Source organism: Capra hircus, chromosome 10 (assembly GCF_001704415.2).
Source record: "Capra hircus breed San Clemente chromosome 10, ASM170441v1, whole genome shotgun sequence".
Classification (NCBI taxonomy): domain Eukaryota; kingdom Metazoa; phylum Chordata; class Mammalia; order Artiodactyla; family Bovidae; genus Capra; species Capra hircus.
In genome coordinates, this window is record NC_030817.1 from 77,314,540 (window position 1) to 77,340,712 (window position 26,173).

A 26,173-nucleotide genomic window follows, 5' to 3' on the forward strand; every position below is an offset into this window, starting at 1 on the left:
CTAACGTAGTTGTTATAGGTCGAAAATGTTTTCATAGTGGTACATTCACATTTTATGAACTTGTACTTCATAAATACTAAGGTGCTCAGATAGAACCACATAGAAGAAGCACAGAATCTCAGGGTTAGACGAACACGAGAAGTCATCCAATCCAGCTATTATCTCTAATACTTTGTCATACTCTCTGGGCAGTGATTTTTTAGAAAGTTTATGTATAATTGACATATAATGTTACATTCATTTCAAAGTTATTCAGTGTTTATATAAATTAGGAGGCAATCACCATATTATCTATTTTCTATCTGTCATCTTTTAAAGTTATTACAGTATTTATTGGTTATATTCCCTATTCTGTGCTTTTCATCCCCATGACTTCTTTATTTTATTAACTGGCTGTTCTATCCATTATTGTGAGTGGGGTCATGGAGACTCCACCTATCATTGTAGAGCAGTGTATCTCTCCCTTCCGCTTTGTTAGGTTGGCTTTGTATATTTTGATGACCTGTCATCAGGCATGTAAATGTTTATAATTGTTATATGTTCTCGCTGTACTGAAACTTTTACTACTATGTGATGTCTTCTTGTCTCTGGCCACCCTTTCACCTTCAACTTCTTTGTGTCTTTGTCTCTCAAGTGAGTCTCTTGCCCATAGCATATAGTTTGATAATGTGTTTATTCTGTCAATTTCTGACTTTGACTTGACAGTTTAATCCACTTACACAGAACAGCCAGAAAGAAGATAAGGAAATGGAGGACTCAGCACACTAAACCAACTAAATATAACAGAGATACACAGAATATTCTCTAAAGAGGGTATATGAATGGGCGAAAAGCACATGAAAATATGCTAAGCATCACTAATAATTAGAGAAATGCAAACCCAAACTACAATGAGATACCACTTCACATTCATGAGGATGGCGGCTATCAGAAAAACAGAAAACAACAGGTGCTGGTACGGATGTGGAGAAATAGGAACTCCTGTGTACTGTTAGGCGGAAATGAAAAATAGTACAACCCTTGCGGAAAAAAGCATGGTGGTTCCTCAAGAACTTAAAAATACAATAACCATATGATCCATCAGTTTCACTCCTGGCATATACCCCAAAGAACTGAAAGCAGAGTCTCAAAGAGCTATCTGAGGATCCATGTTCAGAGTAGCATTATACACAATAGCTAAAGTGTGCAAACAATCTCAGAGTTCATCAGTGGAAATACAAATACGGCCTATACATACAACAGAATATTATTTTACCTTAAAAATGAAGAAAATTCCACAATATGCCACAGCATGGATGAACCTGGAAGACATTATACTAAATGAAATAAGCCAATCACAAAAAGACGAACACTGTATGAGGTATTTAGGAAAGTCAAAATCATAGAGACAGAATGTGTAAAGATGATTGCCAGGGGCTTGTGGAAGGGGAGAATGGGAGCTATTGTTTGATGGGTGTTGAGTTTCAGTTTTATAGAGTGAAAGGAGTTATGGACATGGGTGGTCATGATGGTTGCACAATGATGTGAATGTATTTCATACCACTGAACCGTACACTTAAAAATTATTAAGATGGTAATGTTTATACAATATGTACTTCACTGAAGTAAAACAAAAAGTCTCCCCTCAAACTGGCTTAGCATGACCTCATACATCTAAATGGGTGAAAAAACTGTCAGCAAATGAAAGAACATATTTACCTGGTTCTTCATTTTCTGGAAGGAGTTATTGACACCTGTTCATATACTGCCCTGTATTTCTTGTTTCTCCAGATAAGAGCAGGACACATCATAAAGGATAGATCAAGATTATTTATATCACCCTGACCTGGTCAGAAGGACATTGCTTGATTAACTGACTGGCCCACTGAATGATGGAACAGGTGGACTCCAGATCTATGGCTATTGGGCATTATAGTAATTGGACAAAAAGTTTTCTGGGTGCTTCAGATAATTTAAATGAAATTCAAAAGACTTTCCTGGTGCTGTTTTAATTTTCAGTTAAAAATTATTGATTGAATAAAGTATTAATTAGGATGAGATGAAACTGCTAACAAAGTAACTGAGTAAAAAAACAGTGGATTAAAGAAGTTAGAGGTCTATTTTCTTTCACTTAAAATTCTTAAAGGAAACACTCCAAGTTGGCAGGTGATTCATTTCCACTTGGTTACAAGGTACTGCTGATGAAGCTGGGTCCCTGTTATATGCCAGTCCCAGCTCAGAGTAGGAAAAATCATGGAAAAGTTCCTGTGCCAGGTGTGAGGGCCAGACCTGGAAGGATTACACATACACATAAACTCTTCTCTTACTCAGTTTGAGAGAACTCTGAAATATGACCATACCTGGAAGCCCTGCTCCATCTACAGTTATCTGGCTAGGGAAGGAGAGACTGGATCCTGGTGGGCAGGTAGCTATCTCTACTACAGCGCCAATTAATAGACATTAGGGAAAAGGGGGCTGCGGCACAAACACCAGTGAAATACTCTTTCTCTTCTCCAAAGACTCCGATTTGAATATTGTTTCAGGCTTCCCTGCTGGCTCAAAGAATCTGCCTGCAGTGCAGGAGACCTGGATTCAGTCTCTGGATTGGGAAGATTTTATTGGAGAAGGGAATGGCTGCCCACTCCAGTATTCTTGCCTGGAGAATCCCATGGACAGAGGAGCCTGATAGGCTACAGTACATTGAGTCACAAAGAGTCGGATACAACTGAGCAGGTACGCACCATAGCACTAGAAGCTTCTTCCTAATAGAATTACACTCAATTCAGCTTACACCAAACTGCTTTGGAACATCTGCCACATGCAGCAGTTGCTGAAAAGAGCTGTAGCAGTGATGATGTAGGTAGTCCCTGAGCCTCTAGTTACTTATTTTCACTCCCAGCCCCTCTACCTGAGGCTAGTCTTTTCAGAGCAGACTTCACTTCCTGGTTCCTCAGTGTGTAGATGAGGGGGTTCAGTAATGGAGTGACAACGGTGTAAAACACAGCCACTGCCCCATCCAGGGGACTCTTGGAGCCAGCCCGAAGGTAGATGAAAGTACAGGGGACATAGTAGACTGTAACCACGGTTAGGTGGGAGCCGCAGGTGGAGAAGGCTCGGCGCCGCCCATCAGCAGTGTGTATCTGCAGGATGGCGTGGACTATGTTGGCATAGGAGAGCAGGATTAACATGAAGCAACTGGCAGCCACTACCCCGATGTCCACAAAAGTCACACGCTCATTGACAGTTGTGTCTGCACAGGCCAGTCTCAATACTGCAGGGATGTCACAGAAAAAATAATCCACCTTGTTGGGCCCACAGTAGGGCAGGCGGAATGTCAGGGTGGCCTGGATGGACCCATGAATGGAGCCAGCCACCCAAGTTCCAGCCACAAGGATGGTGCATAACCTCCCATTCATGAGCATGGGGTAGTGCAGGGGCTGGCATATTGCCAGGTACCTGTCATAGGCCATCAAGGTGTAGAGGAAGCACTGAGTGCTGCCCAGGAAATGAAAGAAATACAGTTGAGCCACACAGCCCCCAAACGGGATTCTTTTGCTGGCGGGAGTAAAGTTTAGAATAATTCGAGGAACGATGACGGAGGAGAGCCACATGTCCAGGAATGAGAGCACGCCCAGGAGGATGTACATGGGGCGAGTGTGGAGCTTTGGGTCAGCCCATACAGTGAGCAAAATGAGGAGGTTGCCCAGCTGAGTTAGGATGTAAATGATGAAGAAGACCAAGAAGAGAAGAATCCTCAGCCTCGGGGGGTGAGATAAGCCCAGGAGAATGAAATCTGTCATCACAGAGTCCAGGGATGTGTTGCTGGTCTTTCCCATGTTCTTCTGTAGTCTGCTAAGATGAATGATGAAGTCAGGCAAGGGAAATACAACACAGAAATGTGATGGAAGAATGCTTTAGTCTGATGACCAGAGTCTAGGAGGTAAACAGAGCAGATCTACATTTTATATAAGAAGTATTTTTGGCATGGCATTCAAGAGAGAGGCTGCTGGGAATGGAATGTAAGAAGGTGGCAATGCAAAAGCAGTCAGGGAGGAATGAGACCTTCTTACTAGGTCAGGTAGGATGCCGTAGGATAAACTGCTGTCTTGGCTCCCCTTTGCCCAGAGGCTCACTCACTTTGAGCCCTTTGCTAGCAATGTCTCTTTCACTTTCACTGAAAGAAATCAGATTATCTCAAAGGGTTGGCCTCTTTCTGGCATGTTTACAACGAACTGGGGTTTTGTATGGGACATTTTGGATTGGGACTCTTCCTGTCAAGAGATGATATAAATCACTAGGACTGAAGGATGTGGAAGGACTCATCACTGGGCCTTTTAACCTTGCTAATCTTTCGGACAAGACTCAGAACATAGCCCTTTCAGGCTGTGAGGCAGCATGAGCAGAGAGGTAGAGCAAGGACAGTGAACAGCGTTTGGATTCAGTCGGGAGGCAGAATCCATATTTTATCACTCTGATTATCCTGTCAGTGTCTTTGTCCTGCACGTTAATAAAATCTTGCTTAAGAAAAGGTGCTTTAAGGAGAAATATTGTATGACATCTCCTATACGTGGACTCAAAAGAAATGATAGAAATAAACTTAGAAAACAGAGACAGACTTAGAGAATGAACTTACGGCTGCTGGTGGGAATGATGGAGGAAGGGATAGTTGGGAGTTTGGGATGGACATGTACACACTGCTATATTTAAAATGGATAACCAACATGGAGCTACTGTATAGTATATGGAACTCTGCTCGTATTATATAGCAGTCTAAATGGGAGGGGAGTTTGGGGAAGAATGGATACATTATATGTATGGCTGAATCCCTTTACTGTTCACCTGAAACTCTCACGACATTGTTAATTGGCTGTACCACAATACAAAAGAAAAAGTTTTTCTTTTTTTTTTAAAGGAAAGGTACTTGAAATGGAAGGCCTTCCAAACTTCAATTACGTTCACCCAGTGTATGCATCCCTGGGAGAAGCAGGGTTAGGGAACTCTTTCTGTGTTTGCTCTGTAATACTGAGTCTGTTGCGTCATTTATACTGCTTTCCTTTCTCCCCTAAATAGAGAAAATTAAAGATAAATGCGAATTTTTTTTTCCAGTTCTAAGAAGAAAGCTCCCAAATCTGGAGAGCGGCTCATTTGGTTCAGACTTGATACACTTATCATATGAAATCTGTGAGCAGAGGATGAAGTGAGGAAAAAAGATAAGGAAAAGAGACAACCTAAATATGATTTTCAACAAAGTTCTGGAAACTTTTGTGGTTTCTAAGCTATGTCTTTGCTCCTATTGTGAACTGACCTGACTTTAGAAATGCTTTCCAGTTTGAACTCACATGAACACAGCAGCAAAATCTTGGTGGAGGCTGGCCTTTGTTGGGTAGAATGCCCCTGCAGGTGAGGACAGCCTCCTCGAGAGCATCTTCTGGGCTTATGGTGATGGCTCACTGGATCTCTGCTTTGGAATGGAATTGACACACTGACTCTTTTGATTATCTCTGAGACCTCCTGCCCTTGGAGGCTCTTTATAGATTGTGACTTCTCTACTTAAATGTCTTGAATTTTATGTTGGTTAAATTATTAACTGGATCTCCTTTGACTAACTTTTTTTTTTTAACAACAAAACACTGTCAAGAGATTTGTAGGAAATTATTTTCCTCTTGGGAATTCTACCCAAAACATTTCCCTCAAGAGAACTGCAGTCCCCTGATCCTCATTAATTTTTTTGCTGTGACAGCAAGGAGAAATCATTTCTACATTATCTAGAAAGTGAACTATGGAGAACAACACTATCTGTTGGATGAAAGACATAATCTCTAATTTCTGTGATCCTTTTTTTTTGAAGTGTTGTTGGACCACACATTTACCCACTTTCTACTCAAAAAATGCTTTGAAAATGCACTTAATTTTCAATGGTTGAACTAATCTTTGTTACATGGGTTCCAACACATTTGTTATCCATTGACTGTTGGACAAATCTGCTGGTACACAAGAGGGTGGATTCAGCTGTAAGTGAGGAATTAATACATACTCATGAAAGCCAAGGAAAGCCTGACTTTGCCATGGACCCAGAGTAGCTTCAACATTCTTGATTCCACAGGCCTTCCATGAGGGGAGATGATGCTGACTTTGCATGACAAAAATGAGCAATAAAGATTCAAAATCCCAGTCAGACAATAGGTTCCAAAACAGGACTGTGTTCACAGCAGAGCTCAATAAATAGTTTTTTTTTTCAAAATGTATCGATTTCAACTATAGTGAATTCTCCAATATGTATCAACATTGATTTAAACAAGTTAAAAATAATAGCTTTATTGAAGTTAATACAAATGTTGTAGAGTTCACCTTTTCATTCTGTACAATTTGGTTGTTCTTGGCATATTTACAAAGTCGTGGATTGATCACTCCTGTCTAACTCTTGAATAACTTCATTTGTCCCAAACCCTCCTCCACCCCATTACTGGTGAACACGAGTCTACCCTCTGTTTCTATGGATTTGCCTATTCTGAACATTTCGTATAAGTGAAATCATGTAATATGTGGCCTTTTGTGTCTTGTCACTGTGACTTGGCATAGCATTTTCAAGTTTCATCCGTGTAGTTGCATATATCGGAACTCCATTCCTCTTTCTGGCTGATTGCTATTCCACTTTATAGCTATACCACATTTTGTTTATCTTTTTATTAGTTGAGGGACATTTTATTTGGTTACATATTTAGGCTGTTTTAGTGCTGCTATGAACACTCATATACAAGTTTTTCTTTTGTGTTTGTAAGCATATGGTTTCATTTCTTTTGGAATATACCTAGGAGTAGAATATGGAAATTCTATGTTTAACATTTTGAACAATTGCCAAGTTGATTTTTAATGGCTCTAGCATTTTATATTGCCAAATTTCTCCACAGCTAGACAACGCTTGTCATGGTCTGTCTTTTTTTATTGTAGCTGCCTTTGATAGTAAATTGTATTAATCAGAAACTGGTGGGTATTAAAACATATATATCAGAGATCATAGGAAATTCTTTTTTGGAGTGTCTTAATATACAGTTTAAGATATGTTTGAGGCTTTCCTTTTTTACTCTTTTTTCTTCTGTTCTTTTCTTCCTTCCTCTTTTTTCCATCTCTTTCTTCTTATGTCTCTCTTCTTTCAAGTCTCATTTGCTTTTAGTTTCTTTTAAATTTAATAACAAAACTTGCTCATTTTAACGTTGAGTAGCACAGAGATGTACAAGAAATAAAATCTTCTTACTCCACTTTTCCATTGCAATCCCTAATTTTGAAGTTCATCCTATATACGCCTACACTTTAAAGAAGTTATACATATATACATGTGACTAGTTAGGTATTAAGAGAGACTTCCTAAAGATGGACAGAATTTGATGTCTTAGCATATGGGGAGAGTAAGGAACAGGAGGGAAATATAGATGATCCAGTATTTCTGAGTTGAAGTGCTTGGGAATGTTAATGCCATGAATAAGCAAAGAAATACAGAATTTATAGAAGTCTAGGTTTAGGGGCAAAGAGGATGAAAAAGGGGCTATGATAGCATTATGTCTTATTTTTTCCCTTTCACATTTTCTGACATAATTTACCTCAAAGAAGTTGACATCTTATTTAACCTTTGAAAGACATTTTCTTGTCTCACAAGGTAATCAAAAGGTGGTAGAAGGAGTGTATCCATTTATTGCCAAACAAATAATGTAAAACCAATTTGGCCGAGTTTAATGAAATGAAAAGATTATGAATCCAAAGAATTCAGAAGTTTCTTCTAAAGAGAATTAAATTCAGTACAGTTTAGATCATGAACAGCTTTTGAACATCTGCCATATGCAGCAACTTCTGAAAAGAAAGGTATTAATGGTGATGTAGGTAGTCCCTGAGCCTCTAGTTACTTATTTTCACTCCCAGCCCCTCTACCTGAGGCTAGTCTTTTCAGAGCAGACTTCACTTCCTGGTTCCTCAGTGTGTAGATGAGGGGGTTCAGAAATGGGGTGACAACAGTGTAAAACACAGCCACTGCCCCATCCAGGGGACTCTTGGAGCCAGCCCGAAGGTAGATGAAAGTACAGGGGACATAGTAGACTGTAACCACGGTTAGGTGGGAGCCGCAGGTGGAGAAGGCTCGGCGCCGCCCATCAGCAGTGTGTATCTGCAGGATGGCGTGGACTATGTTGGCATAGGAGAGCAGGATTAACATGAAGCAACTGGCAGCCACTACCCCGATGTCCACAAAAGTCACACGCTCATTGACAGTTGTGTCTGCACAGGCCAGTCTCAATACTGCAGGGATGTCACAGATAAAGTAATCCACCTTGTTGGGCCCACAGTAGGGCAGGCGGAATGTCAGGGTGGCCTGGATGGACCCATGAATGGAGCCAGCCACCCAAGCTCCAGCCACAAGGATGGTGCATAACCTCCCATTCATGAGCATGGGGTAGTGCAGGGGCTGGCATATTGCCAGGTACCTGTCATAGGCCATCAAGGTGTAGAGGAAGCACTGAGTGCTGCCCAGGAAATGAAAGAAATACAGTTGAGCCACACAGCCCCCAAACGGGATTCTCTTGCTGGCGGGAGTAAAATCCAGTATTAGCCGAGGAACGATGACGGAGGAGAGCCACATGTCCAGGAATGAGAGCACGCCCAGGAGGATGTACATGGGGCGAGTGTGGAGCTTTGGGTCAGCCCACACAGTGAGCAAAATGAGGAGGTTGCCCAGCTGAGTCAGGATGTAAATGATGAAGAAGACCAAGAAGAGGAGAATCCTCAGCCTCGGGGGGTGAGATAAGCCCAGGAGAATGAAATCTGTGACCACAGTGTCCAGGGATGTGTTGCTGGTCTTTCCCATGTTCTTCTGTAGTCTGCTAAGATGAATGATGAAGTCAGGCAAGGGAAATACAACACAGAAATGCGATGGGAGAATGCTTTTTCCTGATGATTAATGCCAGAGAGTTATGAGATAAACTGAATACTATTAAATATTTTTTCTAAAAGGAGAGGCGGCATTGTCATTAGTCATTTTGGTTTACTTGATAATATAAATCACCCCCAGGCTGGTTAGTATTCTAGGTGAATGGAAACTCTTATCTACTGAGAAGAATAATTTGGCAGATCAAGGAAGAGGAGAACGTGTGAATGATAGGCAGTATCATTAACTCCAAGCAAAAAATATGTTCACCAAAGAGGAGCTAAGGCTGAGACAGAGGAGCGTGGAATGCATATCCCAGAATGACCACATCTACTTGCTCCTCCACTTACCATTATTGCCATGGCCCCTCTTTGTCCTCAGCTGAAATCTCACCTCCTCACCATAGCTTGCAAAAATATTCATTTTCCGGTCCTTGTTTGTCACTCCATCATACCCACTGATGTTCCTTCCCGATGTTCAGATGCACAGACTTCCTCAGCGCTCTCACAGTTCAGTGCTCCAGCCTGGAACATGTGCACCCACTGCCTCTCTGCCCCCTTCACCTACATAATGCCCACTTTTGTTTCAGGACTCTATTTGGAGGGCCTCATCTTCAAAAGGACTTTCTTGATACCCAAAGACCAGGCTTACACTTTCAGAACACGTATCACATTATATTGCTGTTGCCTATGTTGTCTAATGTCTCTTCCATTAGTCATCCTTTCTAGTACAGTAGAAGTGATAATTATTTTCTGAATAGCTGATTGAATGAAAGTGAAAGAAAGTCACTCAGTCATGTCTGAGTCTTTGTGACCCCGTGGACTGTAGCCCATCAGGCTCCTCTATCCATGGCATTCTCCAGGCAAGAATACTAGAGTAGGTTGCCATGCTCTTCTCCAGGAGATCTTACCGACCCAGGGATAGAACCCAGATCTCCTGCATTGCGGGCAGATTCTTTACCATTTAAGCTACCTGGGAAAGTGATTGAATAAACGTTGCCAAATCCTACTGATACGACGCAGTGCTTCTTTCTCTGACTCATGGGCCCACCCCTGGCTGGCAAGGGACCATCTCATTCTGATGCATTATGGGTTTAGTTTTGTTATAAAAAATGTCAAAGACCTTTCACATTTTTCATTACTCCAGGATATCATTTAGATTTATTGGTTGATTTATGTGGTTCATTGATTTGGGATTGCATTTTCTGGTAAAGTGTTTCAGAGGAATTCTTACTGTACAAGCTTTGATTAACGCAGAACTTAATCTTCAGTTTGTACATATATAGAGAATTATAGCTAGATCTTGGTCTAGATATACTGTTGACTTTTGAACAACATGAGGGTTAGAGGCACTGACCTCTGTGCAGTTAAAAATTGAGTATTGCTATCTCTGCCTCACAAACAAACTGATTAATAGCCTGTGATAAATCATAATGGAAAAAGATATAAAAAAAGAATATATATATATATATGTATGTATAACTGAATCATTTTGCTGTACAGCAAAATTTAATATAACATTGTAAATCAACTGTACTTCAATTAAAAAAACAACCCCCCAAACCCCACAAAGAAATTGATAAGTGTGTTACCAAGAGGTGGGAAGCATAAACATTTTGGATAGAGTTAGGACTGGACCTTTCGATTCCACATGTGATCTCTAATGGAACACATTTTTCATGACTTTCCCTCTAAATTAATTTAAATCTCTGTAAATTGAAAATACAGGTACTATATCGAAAAAAATCCAGTTATAAGTGAATCTGCATAGCTCAAACCTGTATTGTTCATGGGTCTATTATATGTTGCAGTTTACCATACAATAACGCTCTCTAAAGACCTGAAAAGAATTTGAAGTACCTAATCCACAGGATAAGAAAAAACAGAGCAATGACAATATGTTTGTTTCATTCATTTTATCAAATATTCTATTTGAAAGAGATTTTTTTTTCCCCCTACTAGGGTTTGAGTCCTATCATCTGTCATTTTGCAACAAAGTAACTTTGATACTTAAATGTCTATTTTCAAGAAGCAATTAATATAATAGAGATTAATTATAAATTATGTGGGAGTATTAGTAGATTTAACCATTTACTCTCCATCAGAAAAGCCATCAAGATATTTTATTGTGGTTATTTTATAAAGTAACATAATTCATAATTTAACATTTAAAAGCTATTAATAGTAATAATGATACATAATAAACCTGGTTCTTCAGAAGTCATAGAAAATATTAAGCATACCCTCTGCTTGCAAAGAAAGAAGAAACACCAGGCTTTTACTGCCTGAGTTTCAGGAATACACTTCGATTTGACAACAAATCGGAAGACTATTCAGCTAGAATACAGTGAAGGGATAGAAAGAGTTGGATTAAGATTATGTTTAAAATGCAAATAATGAGCCAAGGTAATTTTTATTTTTGTCAATATATATGTGTAATACCAGTGTGCTTTCATTTAGGCAAGCAATACGTTCCTGAAATGTTTTATGAAAATCAATTGTATATCAAATCAGACAGAACTGTAGCACTGGGAGAATTGTTTGGAGGATTTCCATAACGTATATTTATGTATAGTTAAAAACATTCTCCCTAATTTATCTGCTTTTCCAGTCGGATTTTTCCCATTTGTTGTGCATAAATCTGGTTCCGCCTCTCCTAGATGCCCTGTTGGATGAAAGCTTCCTTTACCTCTATGTTCCGGGAGAGGATGGCGGCTTTGACTTAGGGTATGGTGTGTTCAGGGGCTGCATAGGAGGGCAACTTGTGATTTAGAGAGACGGGCAGAGTAGATTTCCAGGAGGTGGCTTTGGAAGAAACAGGTAATGTGTTTGATGAAGGATTAAATCTCTTGATGAGAGAAACAGTCCCCACCGCCCCACCCCTCCCTGGTCTCTCTTGTGCAGCTTCATGTGTCTTTTTGTTTTAGGTCTGCTCCTGTTCTTTAGCTATGGAAACTTAGTATATTTAAAGTAAAGGAATAGACAGACTTAAAGAATTAAAAAAAATTAAAAACAATTTTAGTGTAGCCAATCAGGTAACAAACTAAAAATTTCCCAAGTTTTAGACGTTTTGATGTTGCTAATATCATGCGGTAAAATGGTCAGAAATGAAATATAAAGGATATAAAAATAGCAAAGTGTTAAAATTCAGTATTAAAGAACACCTGAAAATAAGGGCCCAGTGATATTAAAGAATAAAAAATACACACTTGAAAATCAATTATCCTGGAAACTCTAGGGAAAGGCTGTGGGGGGCGTTAGTGAAAAAGAGATACTGAGAAGATAAGGACCAGGTTGGGGGGGAACAAGGGCACCTTCTAGAGAGCTCTATGGACCCACAGGATCATGGGCTGGGCTGCTTTCTGAGCCTCCCATCCCTCCACTGCTGCTGCTGCTGCTAAGTCACGTCAGTCGTGTCCGACTCTGTGTGACCCCATAGATGGCAGCCCACCAGGCTCCCCCGTCCCTGGGATTCTCCAGGCAAGAACACTGGAGTGGGCTGCCATTTCCTTCTCCAATGCATGAAAGTGAAAAGTGAAAGTGAAGTCGCTCAGTCGTGTCTGACTCTTAGTGACCCCATGGACTGCAGCCCACCAGGGTCCTCTGTCCATGGGATTTTCCAGACAACAGTGCTGGAGTGGGGTGCCATTTCCTTCTCCGCTGCTAAGTCACTTCAGTTGTGTCCGACTCTGTGCGACCCCATGGACTGCAGCCACCCAGGTTCCTCCGTCCATGGGATTTTCCAGGCAAGAGTACTGGAGTGGGTTGCCATTGCCTTCTCCTTCCTTCTCTGCTACCCATCCCCAAATCAGGCCAGTTTGTTGTGAGCATATCTCTTTCAGTAACTTTCCCATTTAGAAGGCTTAGAAGGAGAGCAGCTTTCCATTAAACTGTTTGAGACTTTGAATTTCTACAGCTAAATTTTGGGAGCTGGGCTATTGGGAACAGTTATAAAATCCTGAAGAGGAGGAATGAAGACTGGTCTAGTGTTGTGTTAGACACACTGGGATCAGAGGACTTCTGTATTTACCCCTAGGACAGGGCCCACCCCAAAACTGTTTCTGGAGAGTATATTCCCTTTCCTTCATTATCCATTCAGTAACTAAACATCCTGGTAGAGCTAGGGCAGAGTAGGGAAAATGGATCAGAGAAGGAAATGGCAACCTTCTCCAGTATTCCTGCAGGGAGAATCCCATGGACAGAGGAGCCTGGCGGGCTACAGTCCGTAGGGTCCCAAAGAGTTGGACAAGACTGAGCGACCGAGCACACGAGGGGAAACGGATAGAGTATGGGGTGGCCTAGACATATTATATCTCTTTTCAGAAGAAGAGGCTCTTGTCCTTCTGTGTGTGCTTGCATGCCAAGTGGCTTCAATCATGTCCTACTCTTTGTAACTCTGTGGACTGTAGCCCATCAGGCTCCTCTGTCCATGGGATTCTCCAGGCAAGAATACTGGAGTGGGTTGCCCTGCCCACCTCTCCGGGATCTTCCCCACCCAGGGATCAAACCTGTGTCTACTGCACTGAAAGGGGGTTTCTTTACTATTAGCACCACCTGGGAAGGTTAAAAAGAATGAGCTTGCTTATAGAATGCTACTTTGTATCCTCTTCACTGGAGAAAGGAAAGACTAAGAATCTTGCCTATTTATGTTTGCGAAATTACCAAAGAATTTTCTTCACAAAATCTATTACTTTATCACTGCCCAGCTTTGTTCTTTGTGACTGCCAGAGAGAGAGATAGAAAGATGCAGATGAGAGATGAGAGAAAGAGAGAAAAATGAAAATAAAATACCATTTTCTTTTGAACCACTTCTCAACCCAAAAAAGAAATTCCCTAAGTTTGGAAAGAAAGAACTTAATACTAGTAGTTTGAGAAAGAGTTGAGGAAGAAGATGGGGAAAAGAGACTGATTAACATTTTTGGAAAAACAATAGAATGTCTGAAGTTTCCATAGTTAGTTTGTGGCCTTATTCTGAAAGGAGCTGGTTTCAGGATTGCTTTCCCATCCTTGTAGACTCACATGTACAGAGCTGCAAAATCGTGGAGAAGGCTGGCCTTGAGTTGAATTGTCCAGCACGTGGAGAGATGTCCTTCAGAGAATCAGGCTAGCCTGTTGTAAAGGGCTCCCATATATGTGTTGGGAACCTTTAGGATTCTTTCAGGAGTTTTGCCTGGCAAATAAATATTTAGAATCTTTGAGAGCATCTGCCTTTCAGGGCTCTTTGATGAGTGTGACTTCTATATCTCTTGAGTCATATTTTACATTGCTTTTCATCAGCTGTTGCCTCTCTCACTCTGAACAAAAGGGGGAAAAAAAAACTGTCAAGAGATTTGAAGAAATATTCTAACCTCAGAGGAATTTACTACTCTAACGTGTTTCCCTAATGAGATTGTCCCTCCCCAAATCCTCATTATTTTGTTTTGAGGGAAGAGAGCAGGAAATGTTTCTCGTAGACCTCCAGAAATAGGACTGTGGGGGATTACCTCGCCAGTATAGTGTTGGGTGAGTTCCAGTTTCTTAGAGGTGTTATGATCTCTCAGCTGATCACTTTCTTTCCCCATATACCCATCAGGGATCCTCCATCATTTCTTCCGGTTTCTCTTCACATGTGACCTGATCATTGAGGGTCTCTTGACTCTCTCATTCTCCCCCTCCACTTAGCATCATATGACAAATTATAATTTACTCTTTTACTTGTTTATTGTCTCCACTCACTAGAACGTAGACCCCATGAGAGGGGGGAGTTTTGCTCACCAAGGAATCCCCAACACACACACATTGCCTGACATATAGTAAGTTCTCAATAAATACTTTTGAATGAATGAATGAGTAGGAGAAACTGTTACACATATTAAATGCTGTGGGCAGAAAAAAGCATTGCTTTCAAACGTGAACCTCAAATTTAAAGTTACCAGGGCTTGATTTGACCTCAGACTGATTCTCACATGCATGTGCAGGTCTAGGCAGCATATGCCAGCGTAAGTGGCTTTGGATGTTCATTTATTTATTTTACAAAAGAGTCCCTTAGGCTGCAAGGAGGTCAAACCAGTCAATCTTGAAGGAAATCAACCCTGAATATTCATTGGAAGGACTGATGTTGACGCTGAAGCTCTAATACTTTGGCCACCTGATGCGAAGAACTGACCCACTGGAAAAGACCCTGATGCTGGGAAAGACTGAGGGCAGGAGAAGAGGATGACAGCGGATGAGATGGCTGGATGGCATCACTGACTGAATGGACACGAGTTTAAGAAGCTCTGGGGGTTGGTGATGGACAGGGAAGCCTGGCGTGCTGCAGTCCATGGGGTTGCAGAGTCAGACACAACTGAGCAACTGAACTGAATTGAACTGAATTTTAATCTGCGTAATGGGCTTCCCTGGTGGCTCAGAGGTTAAAGCGTCTGCCTCCAATGCAGGAGACCTGGGTTCAATCCCTGGGTCGGGAAGATCCCCTGGAGAAGGAAATGGCAACCCACTCCAGCATTCTTGCCTGGAGAATCCCATAGACGGAGGAGCCTGGTAGGCTACAGTCCACGGGACCGCAGAGTCGGACACGACTGAGTGACTTCACCTTAATGTTAGGAAACTAGCTAGAAATGAAGAAATGAAGCTTGGAGTGTGATGTAAGCTTCAGGAGCCTCCACTGTGAAACAACAAGGCTGGACAAAGACAGGATGATTTCTAAGATTCATTTAAATTTTAAGTTACCAAAGGTGCAGGGCTATATCTGGCCACAAGATGACAGTGTTGTCTTTTTTATTAAAACCAAGTGCTGCGTCTGCTGCTGCGGCTACTGCTGCATGGAGTAAATAGAAATAAATCCAGAGGGCCCATGAGAGGTATACATTTCTTTAGCAAAGATACTATATTATTTTTACATTAACTTGGGGTACATTAGCTTGGGAAAACTATGTATTGAAGAGATAATTTCCTTTTGTGACAATTGGGAAGTAGTTTGAAATATAGCTTTCCCTCTCCTTGTCTCCCTCCTCCTTGCCTCTTTTCTTCCTTCCTTCCCTCCATCCTTTCCTCCCTTGGTCCCTTCCTTTCTTTCCCTTCTAGCCTTCTTCTCTTTCTCCTTTTCTCTCCATTTCTTTCAAGTTCTCACTTTATTACATAAAAATTACCAGTCAAAACAGAAGTGTATGAGAACAGGTTAATATTCTCACCATTTCCTTTTAATCCCAACTTTCTGAAGTAACTAAAGTGAATAGTTTCCTTTGTTTTTCCATCTCTTCTTCTTTATTCATACATATGTACAGATAGATATCTTATATTTCTTTAGATCTTTAAAAAATATCTCTTTGCCCCTTTGTTGGGAGATAAATTTAGATGGTAGAAAAACATGTCCATCTCTTCTGTATTGTCACAAACACCACCACCATCAGCACCACCACACACACGCACACACGCACACACACACACACACACACACACTGTGTGCATAACCTGCCTCTAATCTCACTCCTGTTTCTATTTTCTCTTGCCTTCAGAAAAACGAATTCTCAGTATTGTCAAATTGACCACTTCTGCCTTTGCCTTTCTTCCTATTTGCCATCTCTGTTCTTTATACACAATTTTATTGTTTAATATTCACAAAATCACATGGATTAATACCTGTGGATTCATCAGTAGAAAAAGTTCACGTGAAGACACTCCTGAAAGTGCTCCCATGGAAGCTCAGTCCTTCAAGAAAGCTCCACCCGCTGCGTTTTGTTCTGGGTTTTGCATACAGATTGAGATTTCCTCCCTCAACCACAGGGATGGAACCCGCCTTCTTTTGGCTCCAGGGGCACAGGTGCGGAGGATGCAGTGCCTGGTTTGTGGTGTCCTGCAGCAGATGTGGAATTTTTTCCTTCTTTGTGTTTCCCTGACAGTGAGAGGTAAGTCTCAAATTATTAGCAAACATTACCAGGAACTTTCAGAATAATTTTCTTCCAGATAAATGATGGCAACTCCTAACTTTTGTAATGAAAGAGTCTTTCCCCAAACATATTAGTGGTGCTAATTGTCCTCATCCCCATCCTCATCCTTGTCTCATGTCTTTCTACCAGCATTTATTTCTACCTAAGGAACTCCTCCATCAAAGGCAGTGTTTTTTTGTGACCATGTGAGAACTATCCTCTTTAATAATGATGTGGTTTCCTGGAGTGCTACCTTGATAATGGTCATGCATCTTCTCATAGGCTCTGCAGGAAAAGGCGTTGAGCAGCCCACTGAGTGGACGGCTATGGAAGGAGCCTCTGCCCAGGTCAACTGCACCTACCAGACATCTGGGTTCAATGGACTGTTCTGGTACCAGCAACATGATGGTGGAGCACCTGTGTTTCTCTCTTACAATGTTCTGGATGGTTTGGAGACGAGAGGTCATTTTTCTTCATTCCTTAGACGCTCTGATGCATGCAGTTACCTCCTTCTGAAGGAACTCCACATGAAAGACTTTGCCTCTTACCTCTGTGCTGTGATAGACACGGTGACTGTGAGGTCTTTTCAGCTGCTCCAAAACTCAGAGGCAAACACACCAGGGAGAAGTTATATTTCCTGAGTGTATGCTTGCTATAAGTTGAGAGCAGGGGACTTTGCAACCAGACTACCTAGATTTCAATTTGCTGCTTTCCATCTGGGTAGTCTTGAGCCAGTCAATTTACCTTTCTTTAATTCAGTTTATCCAGTTTTATCCATAAAGAAAGCTGAGTGCAAAGAATTGATGCTTTTGAATTGTGATGTTGGAGAAGACGCTTGAGAGTCTCTTGGACTGCAAAGAAATCAAAACAGTAAATCCTAAAGGAAATCAGTCCTAAATATTCATTGGAAGTACTGGTGCTGAAGCTGAAGCTCAAATACTTTGGCCACCTGGTGTGAAGAACTGACTCATTGAAAAAGACTCCGATGCTGGGAAAGGTTGAAGGCAGGAGGAGAAGGGGACGACAGAGAATGAGATCATTGAATAGTATCACCGACTCGATGGACATGAGTTTGAGCAGGCTCCGGCTGTTGGTGATGGACAGGGAAGCCCGGTGTGCTGCAATCCCTGGGGTCTCAAAGAGTTGGACATGACTGAGTGACTGAACTGAACTGACTGATCCATTTATAAAACAAAAATAATAGTACCTGCCAAATGAATGGTTGTGAGTTATACACACACGTAGAACAGAACAGTGCTGGCAATAGTGAGCTCTGTATAAGTGTTAGTTATTTAACTTCTAGTCTTAAACTTTCACTAAGTCTCACAAGGCCAGAGTTCTGGGACTGGATCTCAGTATTTATCTATCCTTGGTTTGTAGAAGTTGAAATCCTGACAACTATTTGCATATTGTGGACTGATGGATGAAAGATGGAGTTTGTAAATGGGGAAGGTTCTCTCTTCTGAAGAGATCACTGGGTGATACTCATTCTCTCTGGAGAGACCCTGAACTTTAGAAGCCCAAATGCAAATGCTTCAAAATGAGATGTTAAGTATTCTGAGCTTTGTACAGCTATCTTTATGTGTATGTCCCTGAGAAGTTAATGTGATCTTAATGTATTTTGGGAGGTTATAAGACAGCCTGGAAATGAGGTTCAGGGCTTTGAACTTGAAGAACATGGACTTGAGTATCTATAGGAGATGAGAAAGAAGAGCTAGCATAACCTAAATGGTATATAATTCAGGGTGAGGAAGGAGCCAGTTAGGGGGTGCCTATGGTATGGCATTGTCAGTGGGTATGAAGAACAGTAAAAATCTGTAGTCAGTTTAAAGATTTTCCTTTCCTACTTTTAAATTTTCAAAGCTTTGTTAAATGTTACAGCTTACTGTCAGCTAGGTTTAGAAAATAAATGATTATTTTTGTGTCTTTGTCCCTACACGAGATAAAATTGATCAGAGCTTAGAAGTTCAAATTGTAGGTTATTCAGGTATCAAAAGTTCAGTTCAGTTCAGTCACTCAGTCGTGTCCAACTCTTTGCAACCCCATGAATTGCAGCACACCAGGCCTCCCTGTCCATCACCAACTCCTGGAGTTCACTCAGATTCACATCCATCGAGTCAGTGATGCCATCCAACCATCTCATCCTCTGTCATCCCCTTCTCCTCCTGCCCGCAATCCCTCCCAGCATCATGGTCTTTTCCATTGAGTCAGCTCTTCACACGAGGTGGCCAAAGTATTGGAGTTTCAGCCTCAGCATCAGCCCTTCCAATAAACACCCAGGACTGATCTCCTTTAGGATGGACTGATTGGATCTCCTTGCAGTCCAAGGGTCTCTCAAGAGTCTTCTCCAACACAACAGTTCAAAAGCATCAGTTCTTCGGTGCTCAGCTTTCTTCACAGTCCAACTCTCACATCCATACATTATCACTGGAAAAACCATAGCCTTGACTAGACGGACCTTTGTTGGCAAAGTAATATCTCTACTTTTCAATATGCTGTCTAGGTTGGTCATAACTTTCCTTCCAAGGAATAAGCATCTTTTAATTTCATGGCTGCAATCACCATCTGCAGTGATTTTGGAGCCCCCAAAAATAAAGTCTGACACTGTTTCCACTGTTTCCCCATCTATTTCCCATGAAATGATGGGACCAGATGCCATGATCTTCGTTTTCTGAATGTTGAGCTTTAAGCCAACTTTTTCACTCTCTTCCTTCACTTTCATCAAGAGGCTTTTCAGTTCCTCTTCACTTTCTGCCATAACGGTGGTGTCATCTGCATATCTGAGGTTATTGATATTTCTCCCTGCAGTCTTGATTCTATCTTGTGCTTCTTCCAGCCCAGCGTTTCTTATGATGTACTCTGCACAGAAGTTAAGTAAGCAGGGTGACAATATACAGCCTTGACATACTCCTTTTCCTATTTGGAACCAATCTGTTGCTCCATGTCCAGTTTAAACTGTTGCTTCCTGACCTGCATATTGGTTTCTCAAGAGGCAGGTCAGGTGGTCTGGTATTCCCATCTCTTTCAGAATTTTCCACAGTTTGTTGTGATCCGCACAGTCAAAGGCTTTGGCATAGTCAATAAAGCAGAAATAGATGTTTTTCTGGAACTCTTTTGCTTTTCCCATGATCCAGCGGATGTTGTCAATTTGATCTCTGGTTCCTCTGCCTTTTCTAAAACCAGCTTGAACATCTGGAAGTTCGTGGTTCATGTACTGCTGAAGTCTGTAGGGCCATCCCAATTTAAAATAAGATACAGTTAGTCATGGCTTCCTTGCTGGCTCAGATGGTAAAGAATCTGCTGCAATGCAGGAGACCCAGATTTGATCCCTGAGTTGGGAAGAACCCCTGGAGAAAACAATGGCAACCCACTCCAGTATTCTTGTGTGAAGAATTCTATGGACAGAGGAGCCTGGCTGGCTACAGTCCATAGGGTTGCAAAGAGTTGGACATGACTAAGTGTTAGACTTTATTATTTTTTGGGCTCCAAAATCACTGCAGATGGTGACTGCGGCCGTGAAATTAAAAGATGCTTACTCCTTGGAAGAAAAGTTATGATCAACCCAGACAGCATGTTCAAAAGCAGAGACATTACTTTGCTGACTAAAGTCCATCTAGTCAAGGCTATGGTTTTTCCAGTAGTCATGTATGAATGTGAGAGTTGGACTGTGAAGAAGGCTGAGCACCGAAGAATTGATGCTTTTGAACTGTGGTGTTGGAGAAGACTCTTGAGAGTCCCTTGGACTGCAAGGAGGTCCAACCAGTCCATTCTAAAGGAGATCAGCCCTGGGTGTTCTTTGGAAGGAATGATGCTAAAGCTGAAACTCCAGTACTTTGGCCACCTCATGCAAAGAGTTGACTCATTGGAAAAGACTTTGATGCTGAGAGGGATTGAGGGCAGGAGGAGAAGGGGATGACAGAGGATGAGATGGTTGGATGGCATCACTGACTCGATGGATGTGAATCTGAGTGAACTCCGGGAGTTGGTGATGGACAGGGAGGTCTGACGTGCTGCGATTCATGGGGTCGCAAAGAGTTGGACACGACTGAGTGACTGAACTGAACTGAACTGAAGCAACTAACAATCACTCACTCACTCATAGTTAGTCATGGGCTTCCCAAGTGGCTCAATGGTAAAGAATATGCCTGCAGTGGAGGAGATAAGTGTTTGATCTCTGGGTTGGGAAGATCCCCTGGAGAAGGAAATGGCAATCCACTCCAGTATTCTTGCCTGGGAAATCCCAAGGACAGAGGAGACTAGTGGGCTATAGTCCACGTGGTCGCAAAAGAGTTAGATATGGCTTAGAGACTAAACAACAGTAGTCAGCCATATGTTACACTGTTTGGAATAAAAGATTAAACAAAATTCCTTTTGGGTGAGGTAAGGGTATGTTTTTATTCTAATTTATAAAATGGAACTTTTGAGATGGACATGTTAGAAAGTAATATAAGTTATGAATCAAGGCCATTAAAAAGTTCATATTCCTTTTACATGATAATTCCATTTCTGAGTTCTCACTTAAAGATAGGCAGGCTAGAAATGAGGTTTAGGGGTTTTGGACTTCGGGAATGTGGAGGGTTTATATAGCAGCACTATCCATTAGGGCAAAATATGGGCAACAGTCAAGTAATTTAGGATCAATGGGCTGTTTTAAAGCTGCATTGGTTTCTATTACTATATAACACATTACCACAACACTCATATATTTGCTGATAGTTCTGTAGGTCAGAAGTCCAGGCAGTTTCAACTGATTCTGTGCTTGAAAGTGAAAGTGAAAGTCGCTCAGCCATGTATGACTCTTTGTGACCCCATGGATTATACAGTCCAAGGAATTCTCCAGGCCAGAATACTGCAATGGGCAGCCTTACCCTTCTCCAGGGGATCTTCCCTACCCGGAGATCGAACCCAGGTCTCCTGCATTGCAGGCGAATTCTTTACCAGCTGAGCCACAAGGGAAGCCCAAGAATACTGGAGTAGGTAGCCTATCCCTTCTCCAGTGAAACTTCCGGACCCAGGGATCGAACCGGGGCCTCCTGCATTGCAGGTGGATTTTTTTACCAACTGAGATAGGCATAGAATACCATAAGACCGAAGTCAAGGTGTTGACAGCCTGAGTTCTTATCTGGAGCTCAGGGTCTTCTTCAAAGTTTATTTCTGTTGTCAGAATTCTGTTCGTTGCTCTTGTAGGACTGAGATCGCCTTTTCCTTGTTGTCTGTTGCTGGGGAAATCTTCAGCTCCTTAAGCTCATTTGCATTTCTTCTCACATGATCCATTCCATTTTCAAACCAGCAACAGCATTTCAAGTCCTTCTTATACTGAGCTTCTTACTTTTTATTTTGCCTTTCTTATCTGCCACCAGAGAAAGTTAATATGCTTTAAAGGTCTCATGTAATTAGTTTAGGCTTGCCTAGATATCTCCCCCTTGTAAGGTGAGCTGTGGTCTTTAACACACAACACAGTCATCACAAGTGAATATCTTACTTTCAAGGTTCTGGAGATTAGGGCATGGAATCTTGGTGACATTGTTTGAAATTCTACCTACCTCAGAGCCAATAAAAGACAGTTCTAGAAACTGCATTGAAAACTTTTAGCTATTTATGATACAATGATGAATCAAGTAGAGCAAAGCATATAGTTAAATACATAGAATAATTATAGCTGTGTAAAAGTCCATAGACATAGAACAAAGATGGGAAAGATTACCCTCTCTCCAGTTTGTCCCTTAGTGTATATATGTTTAGTGTATATAAGACTTAAGTCTTAGTGTATATATGTTTTCTTTTGTCTCTCTGTGAGCTATATCTATTTTTTAAAATATAAATTTATTTATTTTAATTGGAGGTTAATTACTTTACAATATTGTATTGGTTTTGCCATATATCAAAATGAATCCGCCACGGATATACACCTGTTCCCCATCCTGAACCCCCCTCTCTCCTCCCTCTCCGTCCATCCCTCTGGGTCGTCTCAGTGCACCAGCCCCAAGCATCCAGTATCATGCATCGAACCTGGACTGGCTCTTCGTTTTGAGAGATATGTAGGACAAGTATTGACCTTGCTGCCGCAGTTGGTCCTAAGACCATAATTGTTATCGATCGTCTTTTTCTATCACTCATTCTAGATTCCCCCACACTCTCACTCAGCATTCCTGCTTGTCTGGGTTTCTTGCTCAGTGAGTGACCTAGACCTTCCTCTCTGAGGGGTCTAAGCCCTTGGTTACCTTAACTTTGTTACTGTTATTGCCTGCTCACTATTATCGCCAGATGTGGAAACACCGAGGTCTGTTCCAGTGAACCTCTAGGTTCATTCATACTTCCGTGTGCCCATTACAAAAGGGGGAACTCTATCTTCTGTGCTCATATAGCATTTCTCTGTGATAATAGTCAATTATTTCTGCCGGTATAGTTTTGCCAAGTTTGGGAGGTTTTCAGTGATTATTTCTTTGAATACTTTCTTCAAGTCCAGCAATGAGCTGAGCCCCCACTCTTTTGTGCTCTTTCCCCCGCTTCTTCCCTCTCCTCCTTCTTCCCCTTCTTCTGGGATTCCAGTGATATGTGTGTTGAACGATTTGGTATTGTCCCATAGGTCTTTGAGACTGTTCATTTTTTCTCCAGTCTCTTCCCTTGCTGTTGTTCAGACTCTGGGAAAGTTGTATTGATTCGGTCTCAAGTTTGGATATTCTATCCCTTGTCATCTCCATGTTCCTACTGAACCCATCTAAAGAGCTTTGAGCTTCAGTTACTGAATCCCTCAGTTCTTTAATTTGTGCTTAGTTCTTTTTATAACTTTATGTTATTGCTAAGATTTTTGTTTTTTTTTTTCCATTTGTTTCAAGAGAATTTATAGTTGTCTGTGGAAGCATTTTTATGATAGCTGTTTTAAAATCTTTGTCCAAAATTTTAACATCTGATTCATTTTGGTGTTCACATTGATTGACTGTCTTTTCTCATTCATGTTACAGACTGGACTAATTGTCCAATCAGCCCTGAAATAAAAAGTAAGCCAAGAGAATCTGTCTTCCTCCTCACTTTAATTTCCTCCTTTTTATCCTCTGATTCACTCTCAGGTAGCAAACTCCTACTGTGATACCAAGCGCTAGGAGCAATTTTCATGTTGTGTTTTGATCACAGTATGTCTCACACTGGTTTATGAATGTGGCAGATACTGCCTGTAAATGAGTTTTTTATTTAATGTAAAGGATTTTTGTTTCCAGTATCATACTCTATGCGATATTACTCAACTTTAAAAAGAAATAGGAAACTTTAGATTTCAATCACAGATCAGTACTGGAAAGGAATTTTAAGTATGGGGGTTATATATAGAAGATCTGGATACTCCTCCTCACAGCTTGTGAGATCTGTGTTGAGAACTGTTTTTGCGTTTATTGTTTAAGAAATAATTTAGTTGTTTATTTATGGCTCTGCTCAGTCGCCATTACTGTGGGGGCTTTTCTCTAGTTGCGGTGAGCAGGGACTACTCCCTAATTGCGGCGCACAGGCGTCTCATCGCCATAGCTTCTCTTGCTGCGGAGCGCAGGCTCTCGGGTGCTCCCGCTTCAGCGGCTGCGGGACGTGGGCTCAGCAGTTGCGGTTCCCGGGTTCTAGATCATAGGCTCAATCATTGTGGTGTACGGGCTTAGCTGCTCCACCTCTGTGGGATCGTGCGGGATCAAGGATTGAACCTGTGTCTCCTGCGTTGGCAGGCGAATTCTTTACCGTTGAGCCACCAGGGATGTCCCTTGTGTTTGCTTAAAACTTAAACACAACATATTGTTTTTAAAATGAAATTTATTGAGGTATAATTTACAAAGAATACAAGGCAGCCATTCTATTTTAATGATTTGACATTTTTATACATTGTGAAATGATCACCACAACAAATCTAGTTGACACCTGTCACCATACATAGTTATAGATTTTTCCTTATGATAAATCCTTTTAAGATTTACTCTTTTAGCAATTTTCAAAAATGCAATACAGTATTATTAGCTGTAGTCATCATGCTGTACATTACATCCCATGACTTATTTATTTTACAACTGGAGGTTGTATTGTTGACCCCCTTCATTCATTTTGCCCACTGTCCACTTTTGGCAGCCACCAACGTGTTCTTTGTATCTATGAGCTTGGTTGTGTGTGTATGTGTGTGTTTAGATTCTACATATAGGTGAAATCATACAGTATTTGTCTTTCTCTGTCTGATTTATTTCACTGAGAATAATGCCCTCAAGTTCCATCCATGTTGTTGCAAATGGTTAGATTTCATTCTTCTTTATGGCTAAATAATATTTCACTGTAAATACGTTTATACACCATGTCTTTATCCACCCATCCATTGGTGGACACAGGTCTTTAATGTATCTTGGCTTCTGTACATATTGAAAACACAGTCATTTTAACTGTATAGTTCCATATGTTCTGGCAAGTAAATATATCTGGATTTCTACCTCTATAATAAAAATATATGACATTTTCATCATCCCCAAAGGTCCCTTAGTTCTTTCTCTCAGTTAATCCTCCTTCTTCTTAGCCCTACCCACATCTTCAGCTCCTGGAAGTCACTGATCTATTCTCTAATAGTTTCTGCTCTAAAATTTTATATAAAAGGGATTATGTAACACATGCCTTTCTGTGTGTGACTTTCTTCACTCAGCACACTCCACTGTGTCTTGGTGTTAGTAGTTTTATTAAGTAGTATAATATTGTATGCATACGCCCCAGATTGTTTAGCTACTCCTCTGGTAATTATATTTGACTTGCTTTCAGTTTTTTGCCATTATGGATAAGCTGCAGTGAATGTTTGTGTTCAAGTCTTGTATGAACATATACTCTCATTTCTCTTGGGTAAAGGTTCTGGAGTAAAACTGTTTGGACATATGGTAAGTATATGTTTAGTTTTATAAGAAATTGCCACTATCTTCCACAGTGATTGTAACATTTAAAATTCTCACTAGCGATGTGTATGTAAATCACTATTGTTAAATGGCGTATTCACATGTCTAGTACCACAAATTGGTTGATAGAATGAAGTCATTACATCCTAGCTGATTTTCTGTTTAATCTTTCTACCAAGTACTAAGAGAAGGATGATGAAATTAACTATGATAACCATTAATTTGTCTTTCCTCTTTCAATTCTATCATCTTTGCTTCATGTACTTTGGACCTCTGTTATATGGTGAATATACATTTATGATGCTAAGTCCTCTTGATAAACTGACTGTATTCTCTGGAAATTATCTCTTTTGCCCCTGGTAATATGCTTGCCCTGAAGTATAGTCTTCTGATATTGATTAACCACATCAGCTTTTAAAAATATGATTATTTGGGACCCCTTTGAACAGGTACTTACAGTTTGTTGATTAGGATTTTGATACAAATTCT

At 41.0% G+C, this 26,173-nt stretch overlaps 2 protein-coding genes across 2 annotated transcripts; both read right to left on the bottom strand.

Moving 5' to 3' along the window:
- On the bottom strand, positions 2,859-3,815 carry LOC102188861 (olfactory receptor 10G2-like). Its single transcript, XM_018053777.1, has one exon. It carries the CDS (start codon positions 3,813-3,815, stop codon positions 2,859-2,861), a length of 957 nt encoding a protein of 318 aa, XP_017909266.1.
- On the bottom strand, positions 7,813-8,919 carry LOC102173092 (olfactory receptor 10G2). Its single transcript, XM_005685554.2, has one exon. The coding sequence runs from the start codon at positions 8,825-8,827 to the stop codon at positions 7,871-7,873; it is 957 nt and encodes a 318-aa protein (XP_005685611.2). The 5' UTR covers positions 8,828-8,919; the 3' UTR covers positions 7,813-7,870.

Coding starts and splice junctions, on each gene's coding strand:
- LOC102188861 (XM_018053777.1), bottom strand. CDS start 3,815: ATGGGAAAGACCAGCAACACATCCCTGGACTCTGTGATGACAGATTTC.
- LOC102173092 (XM_005685554.2), bottom strand. CDS start 8,827: ATGGGAAAGACCAGCAACACATCCCTGGACACTGTGGTCACAGATTTC.